Raw genomic sequence first — 19,507 nt, 5'->3', positions numbered from 1 at the left:
CTACATTAAGACTTAATTTTCTAACCACATGCAGTCTGATGAAAGTATTTAAAATACTGTAGTGCCATGTGATTCAATATATTTCATGAAGGAAGTTATTTTTTAAATAAGTATAAATAATTTTTATAACATAGCTATGGATCTGAGGTTGGTTTCCAAGTTAGATTTTTTAAAAGTTAGAGTGTGGTATGTCTATTTCTGGAGTTGGAAAAATGGGGGTGGAGATGATTTATCCATGGAGATAGCCTTGTCCCAGGAAACTATCAGATGATTGTGCTATCAAAGGAAATTAGTGACGCATGCATATGTTCAGTGCCCCTCTTTATACACTAACCACTGTCGCATTGGGCAGAGTGGACACTGGCACCTCTCCTCCTGGTCCTGTGGGGGCCTGTGTTGTGGGTTGTGCTTATTCACCCAGTGTTTAAAATTTGACTTAGTTGCCTATATTTAAACATTAATGATTTCACATAAGATCCAGATTTCCTGCTTCTCTTGAAAAATAACACATCAGTCCCTGAGAGTAACTGTAAAATGGGTTCTTTCTAATTCACCGCAGTCCCCACCTTTCCCTATTGCCAGTGAACGCTGGGGCTGAACTTCATTTGCTATTTATCACCTTATAGGAGGCTCGATTCATTCATTGACTCGATCTTCCCAGCTCCTGTAGGCATTTTCCTCTGTAGTCCCTTCTGACAAGATTAACAGTTTGTAGGCCAGTCAGATGTCCTAGGGATGCCTAACTCCCTCATATCACACAGGCTGTATTTCCTCCTCCATTCCTGTGTACATGATGGGAATTGACATAAGACAAAGACATTGGTTCTGTATTTCAAATATAAAATAAAATGTCAATGAGAATTTCTGCTAGATATTAAGAGTTGTAGCCAAGTTTTGTGAAAACTATTATGTACCACACATATTTTCAGTGAAAAATGCTCAATGAGTTGATTGTTTTTTGAGACTTTCCTAGGAAGTTATAGGCAAAGAAAGTAGTTGTATGAAAAATTAACTGCTAATTTTTAAGCAAAAGCTTTGTTTTTAGTAAATATATATCTTACTATTCCAGATTTTAAAGTGGGAATATCAATTTTTTGTAGTTTATTATCTTTTCAGAGAATCTGTGTTTCTTATGACATTTACTACTTTCTACCTTTATTAAAGTTACATATATATGTCTCATCTCCCTCATAAAACTATAAGGTCTTTGAAGAACCATGTTTCATTTATTTCTGTGTGTGTACCCAGGACTTCAGTTAGTAGTGTAGCACATAAATGTTCAAAGAAAATAAATGTCATAAAAATAAAATAAGTCTCTCTTTTCAGGCAAAGCATTGGCAAACTGAAAACTGGTTTTCCCTTCCTAAAAGAGATACTAACTTAATGAAAAGTGACATTCAAGAAGAAAGCATAAGGGAAATTCCTTTACTTTCTAAGAAGGAATCATGGTTAGACCTACCAGAACATTCTCTACTTGATAAGAAAAACAAAGATGATACCACATTCAAGTAAGTAATTTTAAGTGTTACCTGGATGCCAACTGGAGTCAAGATAAGACCTAACAAGATTGGCCCATACTTCCTCATGTGCTCCATTGAACACGCAGGGACTATTTCAAGGGTGTGTGTGGTGGAGGGAGAATTTATATTCCCAGGGTCATTGTATCTAGTTCAATTTCTTGCCTCCATTGAATTCTTGATTTCTATTCAGGATCTTCTAGTCTTCTGTTTCTGCTCCATCATCAACCTAATTGTGCAAATTATCCCCTTTCCTCAAAAACAATATACTATATGTATATATGTATGTATGTATGTATCTACCTCAAAATGTATGTCAGATTTACTCCTGGTTTTGGTAAGGTGCACAGGGGTTTATATGACAAAAGTTCAAAGACTTAAGTTTGAATAATAGACATGACTCTCCTTTGAACTCTTCTCACCTTTTCTTCACTGTAAATGAAGCCCTTTCTTCTCTTTACCCCACTCTGCTAGATCCCATTCTTCTATTCCTCTTACTCTCTAATGCCAGACAGTTTTAGTTATTTCTTTTCGTTAACACATGCTCTCATAATTTTTTAAAAGATCTTATTTATTTATTTATTTATTTATTTATTTGAGAGAGAGTGCACAAGTTGGGGGTGGGGTATAGGGGAGGGACAAGCTGACTCTGCACTGAGCACAGAGCCCCACCTGGCTCAGTCCCAGGACCCTGAGATCATGAACCAGGCTGAAATCAAGAGTCCTACATTTACCTGATTGGGCTGCCCAGGCACCCCTCACATAATTTCATCTTTCATACTCAACACATATTTTTTTGAGAGGATGATTTTATTCATTGTATTTTCTTCTATACAAGTGAAAAAAATTTACCATGTGCATAATGTTACTTTTGGGCTTTATAGAAAAATTGCACAGGAAGAACACGGAAAGTACACACCCTATTCCCATCCCACACAGTGTCTCACATTAGTTTGGTGTATCTGTTACAGTTTATGCACCAATATTGATACTTTATTATTAGCTAAAGTGCATGGTTTACATTAAGGAGGTTTGGTGGAAGGTCCTTTGATGACTACACTCAGGGACCTCTGAGTTGCCCATTTCCAAATTAAGGCACGCTTTGGCCAATCTCTTGTGGCTCAACCCTGCTAACTGGGATTACCTTTGGTAATACACATCCAGTGTTTTTCTGTTACAGTCCCTCACAATGGCAGGCCTCCCCTCCTGAGTCCACTTCGGCTTGGCCCATAGGAGGCTCACACATTCTTACCACACCAACTGTTGCCTAGTTGCCCCTTCTTTCCCTACTCACATGGTAGCTCCAGTCACAGCTTTTTGCCTATTGACTTTTGCAGGTATTGATGACTCATGGATCCATTCTGTCCCCCTAATGGTTGCTCCATTCTGTCCCTCTAATGAGGCCATAAACTAAATTCTGACTCTTCCATGTGAGCGGAAGCTAGAACTGAAGGGGAAGCTTCCTTCCTCTCCCAGGGCAGTGGGACTCAATGCGTACCTACAACTCTCTCCTCTCTTATCCCATCTTCGGTCTGTTTATATCCTAGAGTGCTGGTCGACCTGGGTGTCAGCAGGTTGGTTGTAGAGCTATCTCCTTGTCCTTTACATGGAATCTAGCACCTTACTCAGAATTTTCAGAATACATTTTGCCTCTTAATTAATGAATTATTTTGCTTTCAGACTTTTTGGACCTTTGCTGACAGGGAGATAGAAGAAAAAAATCCCCCTTTAAACATCCTGTTACACTAAATTACACTTTGGTATTTGTTCTTCCATTTCCTTGAATTATAGCTTGCTGAAATGTCAAGTGGCATTTTACTTTCAGACAGAAGGATCTTTTCAATTTAGAAATATAGCATGACCAATCCTGTACAATAATAGAATGCTGGGAATGGAAAGATTTTAGACATGATAAAAGGCTCCCACCCAGCCACCCCACTCAATTTTATAGATGAGGAACTACAGTTACCCAGGGTAACACAGAGAAAGCATTGTTTCTCTTCCTGTCGTACTCCTAGCAGAGTGAAGGCAAGTATCATCACACATTCTTGTTTAAAAGTATTTCAGCTTCTATACTAATTTCCTGTTCCTTAATGACACACTCAATTATTCTTTTTTTTAAATCAGTTTTCCTGTGAAATTTCCAGCAGTAAGAAGCAAAGTTTCCTCTATTACACTGCATCTTTTCAAACAACAATACATCAAAAAATGCCTGTGATCTTTAAAATTTCTGTTTTATCTAATTCAGATGACTGGATTGAAATAATTTTAGGACTTTATGGTAAGCAGATAGTACAGAATAATGCCACTTTGGAATTATTGAACTAATTGAAAGAAAAAGACGAAAAATATATCCTCAGAATTGGCTTGGTAGGTACATCCTTCACTTTTCTCAGGAACACGACCAGAGATCCTCTGTGGAAAACATACCAGTGCAATGTAATTGTTAGCTGAAAAATGTCCTCTGTGGCCTCCATCCAATACTGAGGAGGCTACTGATGATTTTCTCCTTAAGAGAATATTATTCTCAAGGACATGCTCTATTCCTAATCAGATTAGTAAATACAAGGAGGGAATCATGCCAGTTCTGGTCCATTTGCAAAAGTATTTTTAAAAATACATGAAAGAATTTAAGGGAACTAAAGAGAGAAAAGCACAGCTGGTGAGTCTGTGTGCAGGTGGGGGTATGTTCAGACGGAGGCAAAACAGTAAGGAAGATGGAGATGCAAAAAGGAAAAGCCAACAAAGTGGAAGATGCAGGAAAAATAAAGGGAAAAATCAGATGCTTTAAAGCTACATTCTCATCTTAACTCCTAAGATCCTCTCTCCAGGATAAAAATCTTGGCATATATTATCTTGTGGCTTATACATAAATAACAGGTTTCCGTAGTGCTTAAGGTATTGTAATATTACGTGTGAGAAGTGGGTAGGTGGTAAAATGTCATTTTCAATTTAAGTCTTGGGGAGATGAAGACGAATATAGAATTTACGAGGGTAATAGAAAGTCCTAATGCTACGTTAACAATTGATACAGAGAAATGGATTTTTTCCTTCCTTATATTCAGCAAAAGTGAAAAAAAAGTGAGAAATAAATGAAAGAGTAAAATAGGTAGGTAAAATAGGTAAAAACAGGTAAAAAAACAGTGGACATGCATTTTTCTTCATTTATAGCAATGTTTGATTTCTGGACTCACACGAAATTATTCTATCTAGAAAATAGATAAAATGAGTAACTCAGACAATATAACTTGAGTATTTTTTTTAATATATAATGTATTATTGTTTCAGAGGTACAGGTCTGTGATTCAACAGTCTTACACAATTCACAGCACTCACCATAGCACATACCCTCCCCAATGTCTATCACCCAGCCAAACCATCCCTCCCACCCCCCACCACTCCAGCAACACTCAGTTTGATTCCTGAGATTAAGAATTCCCCGTATCAGTGAGATCATACGATACATGTCTTTCTCTGATTGACTTATTTTGCTCAGCATAATACCCTCCATTTCTATCCACGTCATTGCAAATGGCAAGATTTCATTCCTTTTGATGGCTGCATAATATTCTAGTGTGTGTGTGTGTGTGTGTGTGTGTGTGTGTGTGTGTGTGTGTGTGTGTGTGTGTATACCACATCTTCTTTATCCATTCATCTGTCGATGGACATCTTGGCTCTTTCCATAGTTTGGCTATTGTGGACATTGCTGCTATAAACATTGGGGTGCACATACCCCTTCGGATCCCTACCTTTGTATCTTTCGGGTAAATACCCAGTAGTGCAATTGCTGGGTCATAGGGTAGCTCTATTTTCAACTTTTTGAGGAACCTCCACACTGTTTTCCAGAGTGGTTGCACCAGCTTCCATTCCCACCAACAGTGTAGGAGGGTTCCCCTTTCTCCACATCCCCACCAACATCTGTCGTTTCCTGACTTGTTAATTTTAGCCATTCTGACTGGTGTGAGGTGGTATCTCATTGAGGTTTTGATTTGGATTTCCCTGATGCCGAGCGATGTTGAGCACTTTTTCATGTGTCTGTTGGCCATTTGGATGTCTTCTTTAGAAAAATGTCTGTTCATGTCTTCTGCCCATCTCTTGATTGGATTATTTGTTCTTTGGGTGTTGAGTTTGATAAGTTCTTTATAGATTTTGGGTACTAGCCCTTTATCTGATATGTCATTTGCAAATATCTTCTCCCATTCTGTCAGTTGTCTTTTGGTTTTGTTGACTGTTTCTTTTGCTGTGCAAAAGCTTTTTATCTTGATGAAGTCCCAATAGTTCATTTTTGCCCTTGCTTCCCTTGCCTTTGGCAATGTTTCTAGGAAGAAGTTGCTGCGGCTGAGGTCAAAGAGGTTGCTGCCTGTGTTCTCCTTTAGGATTTTGATGGACTCCTGTCTCACATTTAGGTCTTTCAACCATTTTGAATCTATTTTTGTGTGTGGTGTAAGGAAATGGTCCAGTTTCATTCTTCTGCATGTGGCTGTCCAATTTTCCCAACACCATTCATTGAAGAGACTTTTTTCCATTGGACATTCTTTCCTGCTTTGTCAAAGATTAGTTGACCATAGAGTTGAGGGTCCATTTCTGGGCTCTCTATTCTGTTCCACTGATCTATGTGTCTGTTTTTGTGCCAGTACCATACTGTCTTGATGATGACAGCTTTGTAATAGAGCTTGAAGTCCGGAATTGTGATGCCGCCAGCTTTGCTTTTCTTTTTCAACATTCCTCTGGCTATTCAGGGTCTTTTCTGGTTCCATACAAATTTTAGGATTATTTGCTCCATTTCATTGAAAAAAGTCGGTGTTATTTTGATAGGGATTGCATTGAATGTGTAGGTTGCTCTAGGTAGCATTGATATCTTCACGATATTAGATCTTCTAATCCATGAGCATGGAACATTTTTCCATTTCTTTGTGTCTTCCTCAATTTCTTTCATGAGTATTCTATAGTTTTCTGAGTACAGATTCTTTGCCTCTTTGGTTAGACTTATTCCTAGGTATCTTATGGTTTTGGGTGCACTTGTAAATGGGATTGACTCCTTAATTTCTTTCTTCTGTCTTGGTGGTGTATAGGAATGCCACTGATTTCTGTACATTGATTTTATATCCTGCCACTTTACTGAATTCCTGTATGAGTTCTAGCAGTTTTGGGGTGGAGTCTTTTGGGTTTTCCACATAAAGTATCATATCATCTGCAAAGAGTGAGAGTTTGACTTCTTCTTTGCCAATTTGGATGCCTTTTATTTCTTTTTGTTTTCTGATTGCTGTGGCTAGGACTTCTAATACTGTGTTGAATAGCAGTGGTGATAGTGGACATCCCTGCCGTGTTCCTGACCTTAGGGGGAAAGCTCTCAGTTTTTCCCCTTTGAGAATGATACTCGCTGTGGGCTTTTCATAGATGGCTTTTATGATATTAAGGTATGTACCCTCTATGCCTACCCTCTGAAGAGTTTTGATGAAGAAAGGATGCTGTACTTTGTCAAATGCTTTTTCTGCATCTATTGAGAGGATCATATGGTTCTTGTTCTTTCTTTTATTAATGTATTGTATCACATTGATTGATTTGTGGATGTTGAACCAACCTTGCAGCCCAGGGATAAATCCCACTTGGTCATGGTAAATAATCCTTTTAATATACTGTTGTATCCTATTGGTTAGTATTTTGGTGAGAATTTTTGCATCCATGTTCATCAAGAATATTGGTCTGTAATTCTCCTTTTTGATGGGGTCTTTTTCTGGTTTGGGGATCAAGGTAATGGTGGCCTCATAAAATGAGTTTGGAAGTTTTCCTTCCATTTTTATTTTTTTGGAACAGTTTCAGAAGAACAGGTATTAATTCTTCTTTAAATGTTTGGTAGAATTCCCCTGGGAAGCCATCTGGCCCTGGGCTTTTGTTGGGAGATTTTTGATGACTGCTTCAATTTCCTTAGTGGTTATAGGTCTGTTCAGGTTTTCTATTTCTTCCTGGTTCAGTTTTGGTAGTTGATACATCTCTAGGAATGCATCCATTTCTTCCAGATTGTCTAATTTGCTGGCATAGAGTTGCTCATAATATGTTCTTATAATTGTTTGTATTTCTTTGATGTTGGTTGTGAATCTCTCCTCTTTCATTCATGATTTTATTTATTTGGGTCATTTCTCTTTTCTTTTTGATAAGCCTGGCCAGGGGGTTATCAATCTTGTTAATTCTTTCAAAGAACCAGCTCCTAGTTTTGTTGATCTGTTCTAATGTTCTTTTGGTTTCTATTTCATTGATTTCTGCTCTGATCTTTTTTTTTTTTAAAGATTTTATTTATTTATTTGACAAAGAGAGAGAGACAGCGAGAGCAGGAACACAAGCAGGGGAGAGGGTCAGAGGGAGAAGCAGGCTTCCCACCGAGCAGGGAACCCGATGTGGGACTTGATTCCAGGACCCTGGGATCATGACCTGAGCCGAAGGCAGACGCTTAACGACTGAGCCACCCAGGCGCCCTCTGCTCTGATCTTTATTATTTCTCTTCTCCTGCTGCATTTAGGCTTTAATTGCTGTTCTTTCTCCAGCTCTGTTAGGTGTAGGGTTAGGTTGTGTATTTGAGACCTTTCTTGTTTCTTGAGAAAGTCTTGTATTGCTATATACTTTCCCTTAGGACCACCTTTGCTGCATCCCAAAGATTTTGAACAGTTGTGTTTTTATTTGTTTCCATGAATTTTTAAAATTCTTCTTTAATTTTCTGGTTGGCCCATTCATTCTTTAGTAGGATGCTCTTTAGCCTCCATGTATTTGAGTTCTTCTTTCTGACTTTCCTCTTGTGATTGAGTTCTAGTTTCAAAGCATTGTGGTCTGAAAATATGCAGGGAATGATCCCAATCTTTTGGTACTGGTTGAGACCTGATTTGTGACCTAGGATGTGATCTATTCTGGAGAATGTTCCATAGGCACTCGAGAAGAATGTGTATTTTGTTGCTTTGGGATGGAATGTTCTGAATCTATCTGTGAAGTCCATTTGGTCCAGTGTGCCATTTAAGGTCTTTATTTCCTTGTTGATCTTTTGCTTAGATGATCTCTCCATTTCAGTGAGGGGGGTGTTAAAGTCCACCTATTATTGTATTGTTGTCAATGTGTTTCTTTGCTTTTGTTATTAGTTGCCTGATATAACTGGCTGCTCCCATGTTAGGGGCATAGATATTTACAACTGTTAGATCTTCTTGTTGGATAGACCCTTTAAGTAGGATATGTATCCTTCCTCATCTCTTATTATAGTCTTTGGTTTAAAATCTAATTTGTCTGATATAAGGATTGCCACTGCAGCTTTCTTTTGGTGTCCATTGGCATGGTAAATAGTTTTCCACCCCCTCACTTTCAATCTGGGGGTGTCTTTGGGTCTAAAATGAGTCTCTTGCAGATAGCATATCGATGGGTCTTGTTTTTTTATCCAATCTGATACACTGTGTCTTTTGATTGGGGCATTTAGCTCATTTACATTCAGAGTAACTACTGAAAGATATGAATTTAGTGCCATTGTATTGCCTGTAAGGTGACTGTTACTGTATATTGTCCGTGTTACTTTCTGGTCTATATTACTTTTAGGCTCTCTCTTTGCTTAGAGGACCCCTTTCAGTATTTCTTGTAGGATTGGTTTCATGTTTGCAAATTCCTTTAGTTTTTGTTTGTCCTGGAAGCTTTTTATCTCTCCTTCTATTTTCAATGACAGCCTAGCTGGATATAGTATTCTGGGTTGCATATTTTTCTCATTTAGTGCTCTGAAGATATCATGCCAATTCTTTCTGGCCTGCCAGGTCTCTGGATAGGTCTGTTGTCAATCTAATGTTTCTACCATTGTAGGTTACAGATCTCTTCTCTTGAACTGCTTTCAGGATTTTCTCTCTGTCTCTGAGACTCGTAAGTCTTACTATTAGCTGTCGGGGTGTTGACCTATTTTTATTGATTTTGCAGGGGATTTTCTGTGTCTCCCGGATTTTGATGCCTGTTTCCTTCCCCAAATTAGGGAAGTTCTCTGCTATAATTTGCTCCAATATACCTTCTGCCCTTCTCTCTCTTTCTTCTTCTTTGGGATCCCAATTATTCTAAGATTTTTTCGCCTTATGCTATTAGTTATCTCTTGAATTCTGCCCTCGTGATCCAGTAGTTGTTTATCTCTCTTTTTCTCAGCTTCTTTATTTTCTATCATTTGGTCTTCTATATCACTAATTCTCTCTTCTGTCTCATTTTTCCTAGCAGTTAGAGCCTCCATTTTTGATTGCACCTCATTAATAGCCTTTTTGATTTTGACTTGGTTGGATTTTAGTTCTTTTATTTCTCCAGAAAGAATTTCTCTATTTCTTCCATGCTTTTTTCAAGCCCAGCGAGTATCTTTAAAATCATCATTCTGAACTCTATTTCCAGCATCTTACTAATGTCCGTATTGATTAGGTCCCTGGCAGTTGGTACTGCCTCTTGTTCTTTTTTTTGAGGTGAGTTTTTCCATCTTGTCATTTTGACCAGAGGAGAATAGATGAATGAGAGAACAAAATGCTAACAGAGTAACAACGACCCCAGAAAAATATACACTAAACAAATCAGAAGAGACCTGAAACCAGGGGAAAAGAAAGGGAAAGAAAGAAAAAAGGAAAAGAAAAAGATAAAAACAAACAAACAAACAAAAAAACAGAATATGATCAAATATGATCAGGCTGGTGCATATATCAGTGCCACACACTAGATTTTGGGCGTATTTTGGTCTGTTAGAAGAAAGTGCCTCCCAAAATTTTAAAGAAAGACAAACTTATATATGTACAAAAATAAGGGTAAATACAATGAAGGGATGGAATATGACTATAAAGATGAAAATTATAAAAGATTTTATAAAAGAAATTGATAAGGTAAGATGTTGGTTGAAATAAGAAAGAAGAGGAATTTAAAAAAAAAAGGAAAAGAAAAGGGAGAGAATGTGATCAGGCAGGAGACTAGAACAAAGCCATATGCTAGAGATTTAGGGTATATTTTGGTCTGTTAGAAGAGGCTGTATCCCAAAATTTTAAAGAGAGAACAACTTATATATATATACCAAAAATAAGGTTAACTACTATGAAGGGATAGAATATGACTCTAAAAATGAAAAATAAAAAAGATTTTTTAAAAAAGGGATTGATAACATGTTGGTTGAAAAGGGAAAAAGAAAATTAAAAAAAAAAGTTAAAAAAATTAACTTTGAAAGACTAAAGAATCATGGGGAAAAAGCCATGAATTCTATGTGCAGTATTCCCCTAGCTCTGGAGTTCTGCCGTTCTCATTGATCAGTAAACTTTGTCTTGGCTGGCCGTTCTTGCTGATCTTCTGGGGGAGGGGCCTGTTGCCGTGGTTCCCAAATGTCTTTGCCGGAGGCGGAATTGCCCTGCCCTTGCCGTGGTCTGGGCTAAGGAATCCACTCGGGTTTGCTTTCGGGAGCTTTTGTTCCCTGCAAGCTTTCCATACAGCTTTTGAGGACGAGAGTGAAAATGGTGGCCTCCCAATCTCCGCCCCGGAACTGCCGAGAACTCTGGGCCCCGCTCCTCAGTGCGCCCCCAGAGAAAAGCAGTCAGTCACTCCCGTCTCCCTGGTCTCTGGCCGCACTCTGTGCTCACCCGGCCTGTGACGGAGCATTTCTCTCTCTGGTGCACGACCGTGCATGGAGTCTCCAAACCCAGCAGATCCCTGCGGTGCACTCCCGTGCCGCTCCTCTCAGGAAAGGAAGGGGAGTCTCCCTGATCTGCCGCTTTTTGGGTCCCTGCTGGAGGAGCAGTGGCCTGACTGTGCTGTGGATCATGGTTTATGGCAACCCGGAGCTGAGAGCCCGCTCCTCAGCTCTGTCTCTGCAGCCGGCTTCCGCACTCTGATACCTGGGAGCTCTGCTGCATGCAGGCACCCCCGGTCTTTCTGTGACCCTGAGGGTGCTTAGACCACACTGTTCTGCGAGTGTTCCACCCTCCGCTTAGCCACTGGAGTGACGTCCCTCAGCAGAGCCGACTTATAAATTTCCGATTTTGTGCTCTGCTGCTTTATCACTTGCCAGTAGCGGCTGATGGAGGCTCCCACCCCCGCCATCTATCTTCCTGAATATTGCCTCGGATTCACTTCTCTGCATGTCCTACCCTCCAGAAAGTGGTCGCTTTTCTGTTCAGAGAGTTGCTGCTCTTCTTTTCTTCCATCTCCTGTTGAGTTCATAGGTGTTCAGAATGGTTTGATCTCTAACTAGCTGAATTCCTGGGACCAGACGAAATTTAGGTCTCCTACTCCTCCGCCATCTTGCTCCTCCTACTCCTAGAGTATTTCTCTACTGTGAAAAAAATACATGTTCTTTAGGAGAAATTTTGGATGTACAAATAAGCAAAAAGGAAAAAGATGAAAAATCACCTTTTGCAAAACTGTTGCTGACCCTTAGGCATTTCCAGTTCCAGGCAAATAAGCAAATAAACAAAAGTACATCTTATGAAAATGAAGACTAGCATACATAGTTTATAACCTGTTTTATCATTCAAAAAATACACAGGGAGTCCATTTCTGTGCGAATTAACAGGGGTGGCCGCAGACATCCACATCTGCAATGACATCCTAGGAACTTAGGAGTTTTGTAACCATTTCCTTTTTTTGAGCATTTAGACTGTTTACAAATGTTATTTGGGAAAACATTTCTTAGAACACCTTCATGCATATATGTTAGAAGACCCAACCACATTCATCATCAGCATAAATTCTTCAAAATGGAGTTGCCAATTCCAAAGTTTCAAAGGCCTTTATCTTGCTAAGTTGCTGTCCCCAGACCTGTGGGTGCCCCTACCAGCAGTGCATAGAAACGGTTGCCTTGGAACCAACAACAGATGTTGTCATTGTCCTAAAACTGTTGCCGTGGTATTTCATCATTGTTTTCAGTTGATTATTTTGATTATTTGCGAGAGTGAACTTTTTTCCCCACATGTTTATTAATCTTTAACAATTTAATAATGAACTTGAAAGAGGTATTAGAGGTATTAGACTTGACCGATTGCTGTCACATCCTTCAGAGAACCACATCCCATAATTCCTATTGGATGCTCACCATCTTAAATATGGTCTTCTTTGTTATTGAACCAGTCTTTATTATAGAATGACTCTAATGTTAAGTCAGATCTATTCATGTGTAGAACTCTCTCTCATTGATCTTCATTCTTTTTTTTTTTAAGATTTTATTTATTTATTTGAGAGAGCGAGAATGAGAGAGAGAGAGAGAGAGAGAGAGCACATGTGAGGGAAGAGAGTCAGAGGGAGAAGCAGACTCCCCGCCGAGCAGGGAGCCCGATGCGGGACTCGATCCCGGGACTCCAGGATCATGACCTGGGCCGAAGGCAGTCGCTTAACCAACTGAGCCACCCAGGCGCCCTGATCTTCATTCTTATTCTAGGGCAACAAAGAGCAAGTCTACTCAACCTTCTGTTATCTGACACTTTTCACTTTGGCTGCCATTTCAAAAGTGGGGAAAGGGTTAATTATCAGAAACCAGGATAAAAGAATCAGATGGGAAATGAAACAGAAATTTCCATTAATTTCTCAGTAAGTTGTATAAGACAGAAGGCACACTTAAAATTGATGTTTCTTAGAGATGAGAAATTATAATGTTCTAAATCCTTATTATGGTTAGGAGGGAATAGATATTTAATATTATTTATATGCTGTTGATTACCTAATTATCCTGTCAGGAGATCTGTTAGAAATTAAATTAGGAATTTATGGACAGCTATAAGAAATAATACACTAACATTAAAATCGCATTTTAAATTAGGCCTTATATGACATAAAACACGTGAAGGATTGACAGTCTACTTTTACCAACAATCTGTGGCAATAATCATCCTTTGCCCATGTATAACAAATGAAAGCAAATGAAAGTCTACTCAATTTTTAAAGTTTAAATCTTAAAAATACTAGTACAGCAAATTATTATTTTTGAAAGTACCACATCTCCTTATTTTTTGTCTCATCCTTCTGAGAGTTCCCAAGAGTAGTAGGGCTGGCCATAGGGGGTGATGGAACTCCCTACTTTGAGTGGAAAATATTTTCTTATTCTTGCTTAAAGTGATAGTAAGCAATACTTACTGAGCTCCTACCATATTCCAGGCACTGTGCTAAGGTCCTTAGGTGTTTAACTCATTTAATTGTCCCTGTAATCTTTGGCAATGGTTACAATTTCATCCCCATCTCACAACTAGGAGAGCAAGGCCGAAAAAAGTTAAGTGATTTGCCCAGTGTCAACCCACCAGCACGAGGTGAACCAGAGATCCCAAAGCAGTCCTTCTGGCTCCAGAGCCAGTGCACTTTGCCACCACTCCATACTGCCTGCCCAACAAGCATCGTGTGACAATATGGAAAAGTTACTGGTTTCTGATCAGGTGATCAAACATTTTGTCAAGTACCTGCTATGTATAAGCCACTACTCTAGGCACCTTTGCTTTCCTTTAATGCCTAGTAGGGCACTTGGAGACTTGTCACATGTCATTCTTCCCTTCTATATCCTGAACCAAGAGGTGAGAGATCATTTAGAGCCTCTCTTTCTCATAGAATTGATGGCAAGTTTGCCAGAGCCCATAGTAGGCCCTCTTCTGGCTCTAAGCCCTTTATTATATTATTCTGCATTTTTATCTTTGCCCATTAAGAGTATTGGAATTTTGAGAGTATTCACCTCTTTCTAGTTGTGTGCGCATTTTCATAGTAACCATTCCCCGAAATGTCAAATAGCTACAGGAAAGGAAGCAATTAGTTGGGCTTTGAATATGAAGTTGATCCTGCTGTCTAGTGGTTCATAGAACTGCCCTGAGTTGAGAGCTTTGTCACTATGGCTGTCCTTCCTTGGTAGTCATCTCAGTAGTGTAGTTTAGTGTGATTCCCAGGAGAGTCTCTCCTATCTTATGCTTACCCCTTTCCCTTTGTGGATTTAACTCTTAAGTGGAGATAAGCAAAGTGATTTTAGTATCACTGGTTGAGAGAGCCAGGAAGCAAATGGCCTAAAAGCAGGAAAGAGTTCAGAGTGTCTTGGAAAAATAAAGGTCTAGTGTTATCTAGTCCAAAGGTAGACCTCCCTATTTCTAGGCCTCCCTCAACAGTTTGTATGTCAGTTTATAACAATAGTACTTTTCTGGGGGGAAAACAGTATTAACCTAACGACTATAAGGCATAACTGTACTACATTTTACCCTTCCTGTACCCACCACCAACTTCTTATTGTTACAGATTATCTTAAAATGACTAAGGATGCCATCGCAGTGGTTTTCCAAGCCCAGATAGTGACTAAATAATATGTTCTGATTCATGAGGGATTGCACATTGTGAGAGAGACATTCCAGTGTGCTTTGGGGAAAAAAATGCCACCTGCTTTAGTCTTTGGATGCTGAAGATTCACTTTAAAAAAAATCTGTAATTCCAAATAATTTATGTAGATACTTCACCCAATCGAGGAAATAGAGCTTATCTCCCATTGTCATCCCCCCGTTAAGTATAGGCTGTGCTTAGAAATTTGCTTCCAGACAGTAGTGTATGGAAAGGAAGGGAAAAGTAACTTTACAGGGCAGAAGCTTGGCAAACACAACCTTGGCCAATGGTAAGTTTAGCATCAACAGTGATAAGACAGGTTGATAGTATGTACCCTTGATAAGATGTAATGAGAATAGGACTTCATCTCCGTTGACTTCCTCCCATCTAACCCTAAGAAAAACATCAGATAAACACAAATTGAAGGGCATTTTACAAAAATATCTGACAAGTATTCCTCAAAACTGTCAAAGTCATAAAAAACAAGGAAAGTCTGAGAAACTGTCATAGACCAGAGGAAGCTAAGGAGTCAGAAAGCTAAATATAATGTGATTTCTTGGGACAGAAAAAAAGACATTAGGAAAAAATTAGGGAAATCCTAATAAAATATTGAGTTTAGTTAATAGTCATGTACCAATATTAGCTTCTTAGTTGTGATAAATAATAATATAAGATGTTAACAATAGGGACAGCTGGGTGAGGGCATATACCAGAACTCTGTGCTATGTTATCTTCACAAGTTTTCTGACAATCTAAAATAACTCTAAAATGAAAAGTTTATTTATGTATAAAAAAGCAATCAACAAATTGCTATTTAAAGCTATACAAATAGCACACAATATTAACTTTGAGATACATTGACTGAATTTCACTTGTATTGATATTTTAAACTCTTGAGTTTGGGAAATACAGTCCAAATAGAGCAGAGGGAAAGGAAGGAGGGAAATGAACATTTATTGAATAGTGTTTTTTGTTAGGCACATAGCCAAACAACCATCCATCTCCTCTCCTTTAAAACCACAATGAGAATCTCATTGTGTAGAGCAGGAAATTGGGGCTGAGAGTATAGGAAACCTCTAGAGGTTCTCCAGCTACTCTGGAGGCAGCAGAACTGTGAATAAAAGTTAGGGGGTGGGAGAGCAATCGGCAGGAGGGCTAACAGATGCAAGAAAGGGAGGCAGCAGGGAGAGGGCAGGCCCCAGGGCTCCCAGTAATTGTGTGAAAAATGGGTGTGTTTTCTGACCTGATGCCTCCAAGAGAATAATAATGATTTTGGACAACACAACTTGTCGTTGTTGAGGTAGAGTTCTGTACAGTGAACGTTAAATATAGTTGAGACCATTTCCTGTTTTCTGACAGGAATTATGTACAACTATATAATGATTTCACTCCCTCTGTTTTAATAACACTTTTTTCCATGGATTCAAGCTAGTCTGAAGTTTTCCTATAGATTCATATGATAAGCCTCAAAAAAACTGAACATTTTTTTGCATTTTGGATAACATAAGTGAAGATCCAGGCCTCACACTGGATAAGTTTTTGACACATACCACTAGTTAACCCATTTAATTTATACCCAGGGCAAAAATAGTGTGTGCTTCTGTGAAATTTTCTTCTGCATAATTTTTTCTCTGACCTTCCAGTTGCTATGGGAATCTTTGCTTAACTAGCCTCTTGGCCTCTCTGGCTCTTACCTTTATATATCATCACCTGGCTAGCAGCCATTTCTTCAAAGATATGGCCTCATTAGTATAAACAAATGTCATCAATTAGGTCCACAGTATAGAGGGCTTTTTGTTTGTCTGGTTGGGTTTTTTTGTTTTTTTGTTTGTTTGTTTATTTTCTTTTGTCAAAGTAAGATATGTCTTTAAAGCTTGAAAGTGCCTATTTGTGGTTGATATTTTATTTTATCATATATTATTTTCTTCCAGTGTCAGACCATCAGAAGTCATAAATTTAGGTATAAAATATAAGGAAAGAAATATCTTTAGGAAAAAAACACATAACCTTTACAATGGTAAAGTTATGCAAAAATCACCAGGTAAGTAATCACTCTTGACATATGTTTTATAGTATTATTTTATAGATTGGCATGAATATGACAAATAGCTACTCTGTGTGCCAGGAATGCTGGTATTCCTTAATAAATGTGAAGGTAAGAGCCTGTGATCTCTGTTTAACAAAGAAGGAAAGTGAGGCTCAGAGACATCAGTGATTTGTCCAAGACTGCACAGCATATAAACAGCAGAAGTATAAGGTCTAAGCCAGAAAACACACGTAAAGTGCCCATTATAGCTTCCAAAATAGGGTTAGCATAGAACGTCAATTCTCTCCCATAAGCATTTAAGAGATGAAGATGAATAAAAACTATTTTTGCTCTAAGGAAGCCCAATATGAGTTTAGTTTGGGCTAACCAGAAAAAGAATTATAAAACAAAAGTAACTGAAAAGAGTTGTTATCATACTGAAAGGTATTGTTCAGAGGTGTACTGAGGGGGGTTCCTGGGGGGCTCGGTCAGTTAAGCATTTGACTCTTGGTTTCAGCTCAGGTCATGATCTCAGGGTCATGAGATCCAGCGCTGAGTGATGCTCAGGGCGAGGGGGAGGGGGGATCTGCTTGAGGATTCTCTCCCTCTGCCACTCCACACACGCTCATACTCTCTCTCAAACAAATAAGCAAATCTTATAAAACAGAAGTGTGGTGAGAATAATTCCCCAAACTCCATCATATGAAAATATTTCACTCATTGCCAATCTTGTTTAAACTTATGTCCAAGGGGTAGCTGTAGTTTTGTAGGGTAGATATGTTAATTTTAGAATTTCTACTGAAATTTTGCTGCCAAAATGTACATCATTATTTAATATTCAATGCATTTTTTAATTTTTAATTTTTATTTATTTTTAAAGATTTATTTACTTATTTATTTGACAGAGAGAGAGAGGCAGCAAGAGAGGGAACACAAGCAGGGGGAGTGGGAGAGAGAGTAGCAGGCTTCTTGCCGAGCAGGGAGCCTGACGCAGGGCTCAATCTCAGGTCCCTGGGATCATGACTTGAGCCGAAGGCAGACGCTTAATGACTGAGCCACCCAGGTGCCCTAATTTATTTTTTTAAAAGATTTTATTTATTCATTTGAAAGAGACAGAGAAAGCACGAGCAAGGGGAGAGGCAGAGGGAGAAGCAGACTCCCCACTGAGCTGGGAGGCTGATGTGGGACCCGATCCCAGGACCTGGAGATCATGACCTGAGCCGAAGGCGGATGCTTAACCATGAGCCACCCAGGCACCCCACAATGCACATTTATAAACTAATCTACTCCATAGGGTTTTGTCAGATTACATGAGATAATATGTGTAAAGTGCTTACAACAGTGCCTAGCATATTATGGAAACTTGATACACTTACTAATTACTAATGTTATTGTTATTACTATTATACCTTGGAGCATGATCTTTGGAGTGAAACATACTTGAGCTTAAGTCCAAGCTGCTATGTGCTAGATAACCAAATTCAGGCAAGTTATTAAAGTATCTTGAGCCTCAATTTCCTCATCTGTCAGAAGGGAATAATGATACTTTTACAGGTTGTGAAGATTTCTCCTTTGGTTTGACATAACATGTTGATTCCTTTTTGTTTGTTTGTTTTAATTTTTGTATTGTTATGTTAATCGCCATACATTACATCATTAGTTTTGGATGTAGTGTTCCATGATTCATTGTTTGTGCATAACACCCAGTGCTCCACGCAGAATGTGCCCTCTTTAATACCCATCACCAGGCTAACCCATCCCCCCAACCCCCCTCCCCTCTAGAACCCTCAGTTTGTTTTTCAGAGTCCATCGTCTCTCATGGTTGGTCTCCCCCTCCAATTTCCCCCCCTTCATTCTTCCCCTCCTGCTATCTTCTTTTTTTTTCTTAATATCGCATTATTTGTTTCAGAGGTACAGATCTGTGATTCAACAGTCTTGCACAATTCACAGCACTCGCCATAGCACATACCCTCCCCAACGTCTATCACCCAGCCACCCCATCCCTCCCACCCCCCCCACTCCAGCAACCCTCAGTTCATAACACATTGATTCTTAAAGTATGTTCCATGGCCAGCAGCATGAGCATCACCTGGAACCTAGAAACGTACATTTTGGGGCCCCATCCCTACCCTACTAAATTGGAAATGGGAGGGATGTATAGCAGGGTATGATTTAACAAACACTCCAGGGGATTGCGACGCCTGGTTACATTTGAGAACCACTGACAGCACATGATTTGTCCCATAGCGAGTGCTGAATATGTATTGGTTCACTTTCCTTAGATACTGAGCCACCACGATGACAAAAGCACAGTCCCTACCTTTGCAGGGCTAACAAACAAACCTAGAATCACATCTTGAGTGAAGCTTTTTCCATTTTATGCCATGAAGCAAAAAGAAAACTTTTCCCATGGTCCAAGACTTTGCTTTCAAGTGCAGGAACAAACGAGCTTTCCTTTTCATCATCTCGTTGTGTGCATCTTCAGTACAATGGTTTACATGCTAGCGAAATTAAAAAGTACCTGCAAATTCAAAATTTCAGATATGTTGTGAAATGCTAAAAACAAGATTCCATCTTACAAAAGATGCAGTTTCCTGGTAGGTAAAAGAGAAACTGGAGCTTTTCCAAAACTGTAGAATACACATTTTCAAGGGAAAATAGCAAAAGAATA

General features: G+C 39.0%; 1 protein-coding gene across 9 annotated transcripts in view; it reads left to right on the top strand.

Annotated features, from left to right (window-relative positions):
- The window catches only part of WDR49 (WD repeat domain 49), a 147,624-nt gene that overhangs the window by 103,290 nt on the left and 24,827 nt on the right, over positions 1-19,507 (top strand). For 8 of the 9 annotated variants that reach the window (XM_027585699.2, XM_027585703.2, XM_027585704.2 and 5 more), the window contains 2 exons: positions 1,327-1,508; positions 16,742-16,851. In XM_027585699.2, coding sequence (XP_027441500.1) covers positions 1,327-1,508; positions 16,742-16,851 — 292 coding nt within the window. The remainder of the gene's footprint in view (positions 1-1,326; positions 1,509-16,741; positions 16,852-19,507) is intronic. The other variant, XM_027585702.2, reaches the window with a different exon arrangement.

This window comes from Zalophus californianus, chromosome 1 (assembly GCF_009762305.2).
Source record: "Zalophus californianus isolate mZalCal1 chromosome 1, mZalCal1.pri.v2, whole genome shotgun sequence".
In the NCBI taxonomy this organism is placed as follows: domain Eukaryota; kingdom Metazoa; phylum Chordata; class Mammalia; order Carnivora; family Otariidae; genus Zalophus; species Zalophus californianus.
This window is presented reverse-complemented; position numbering and strand designations above follow the sequence as displayed.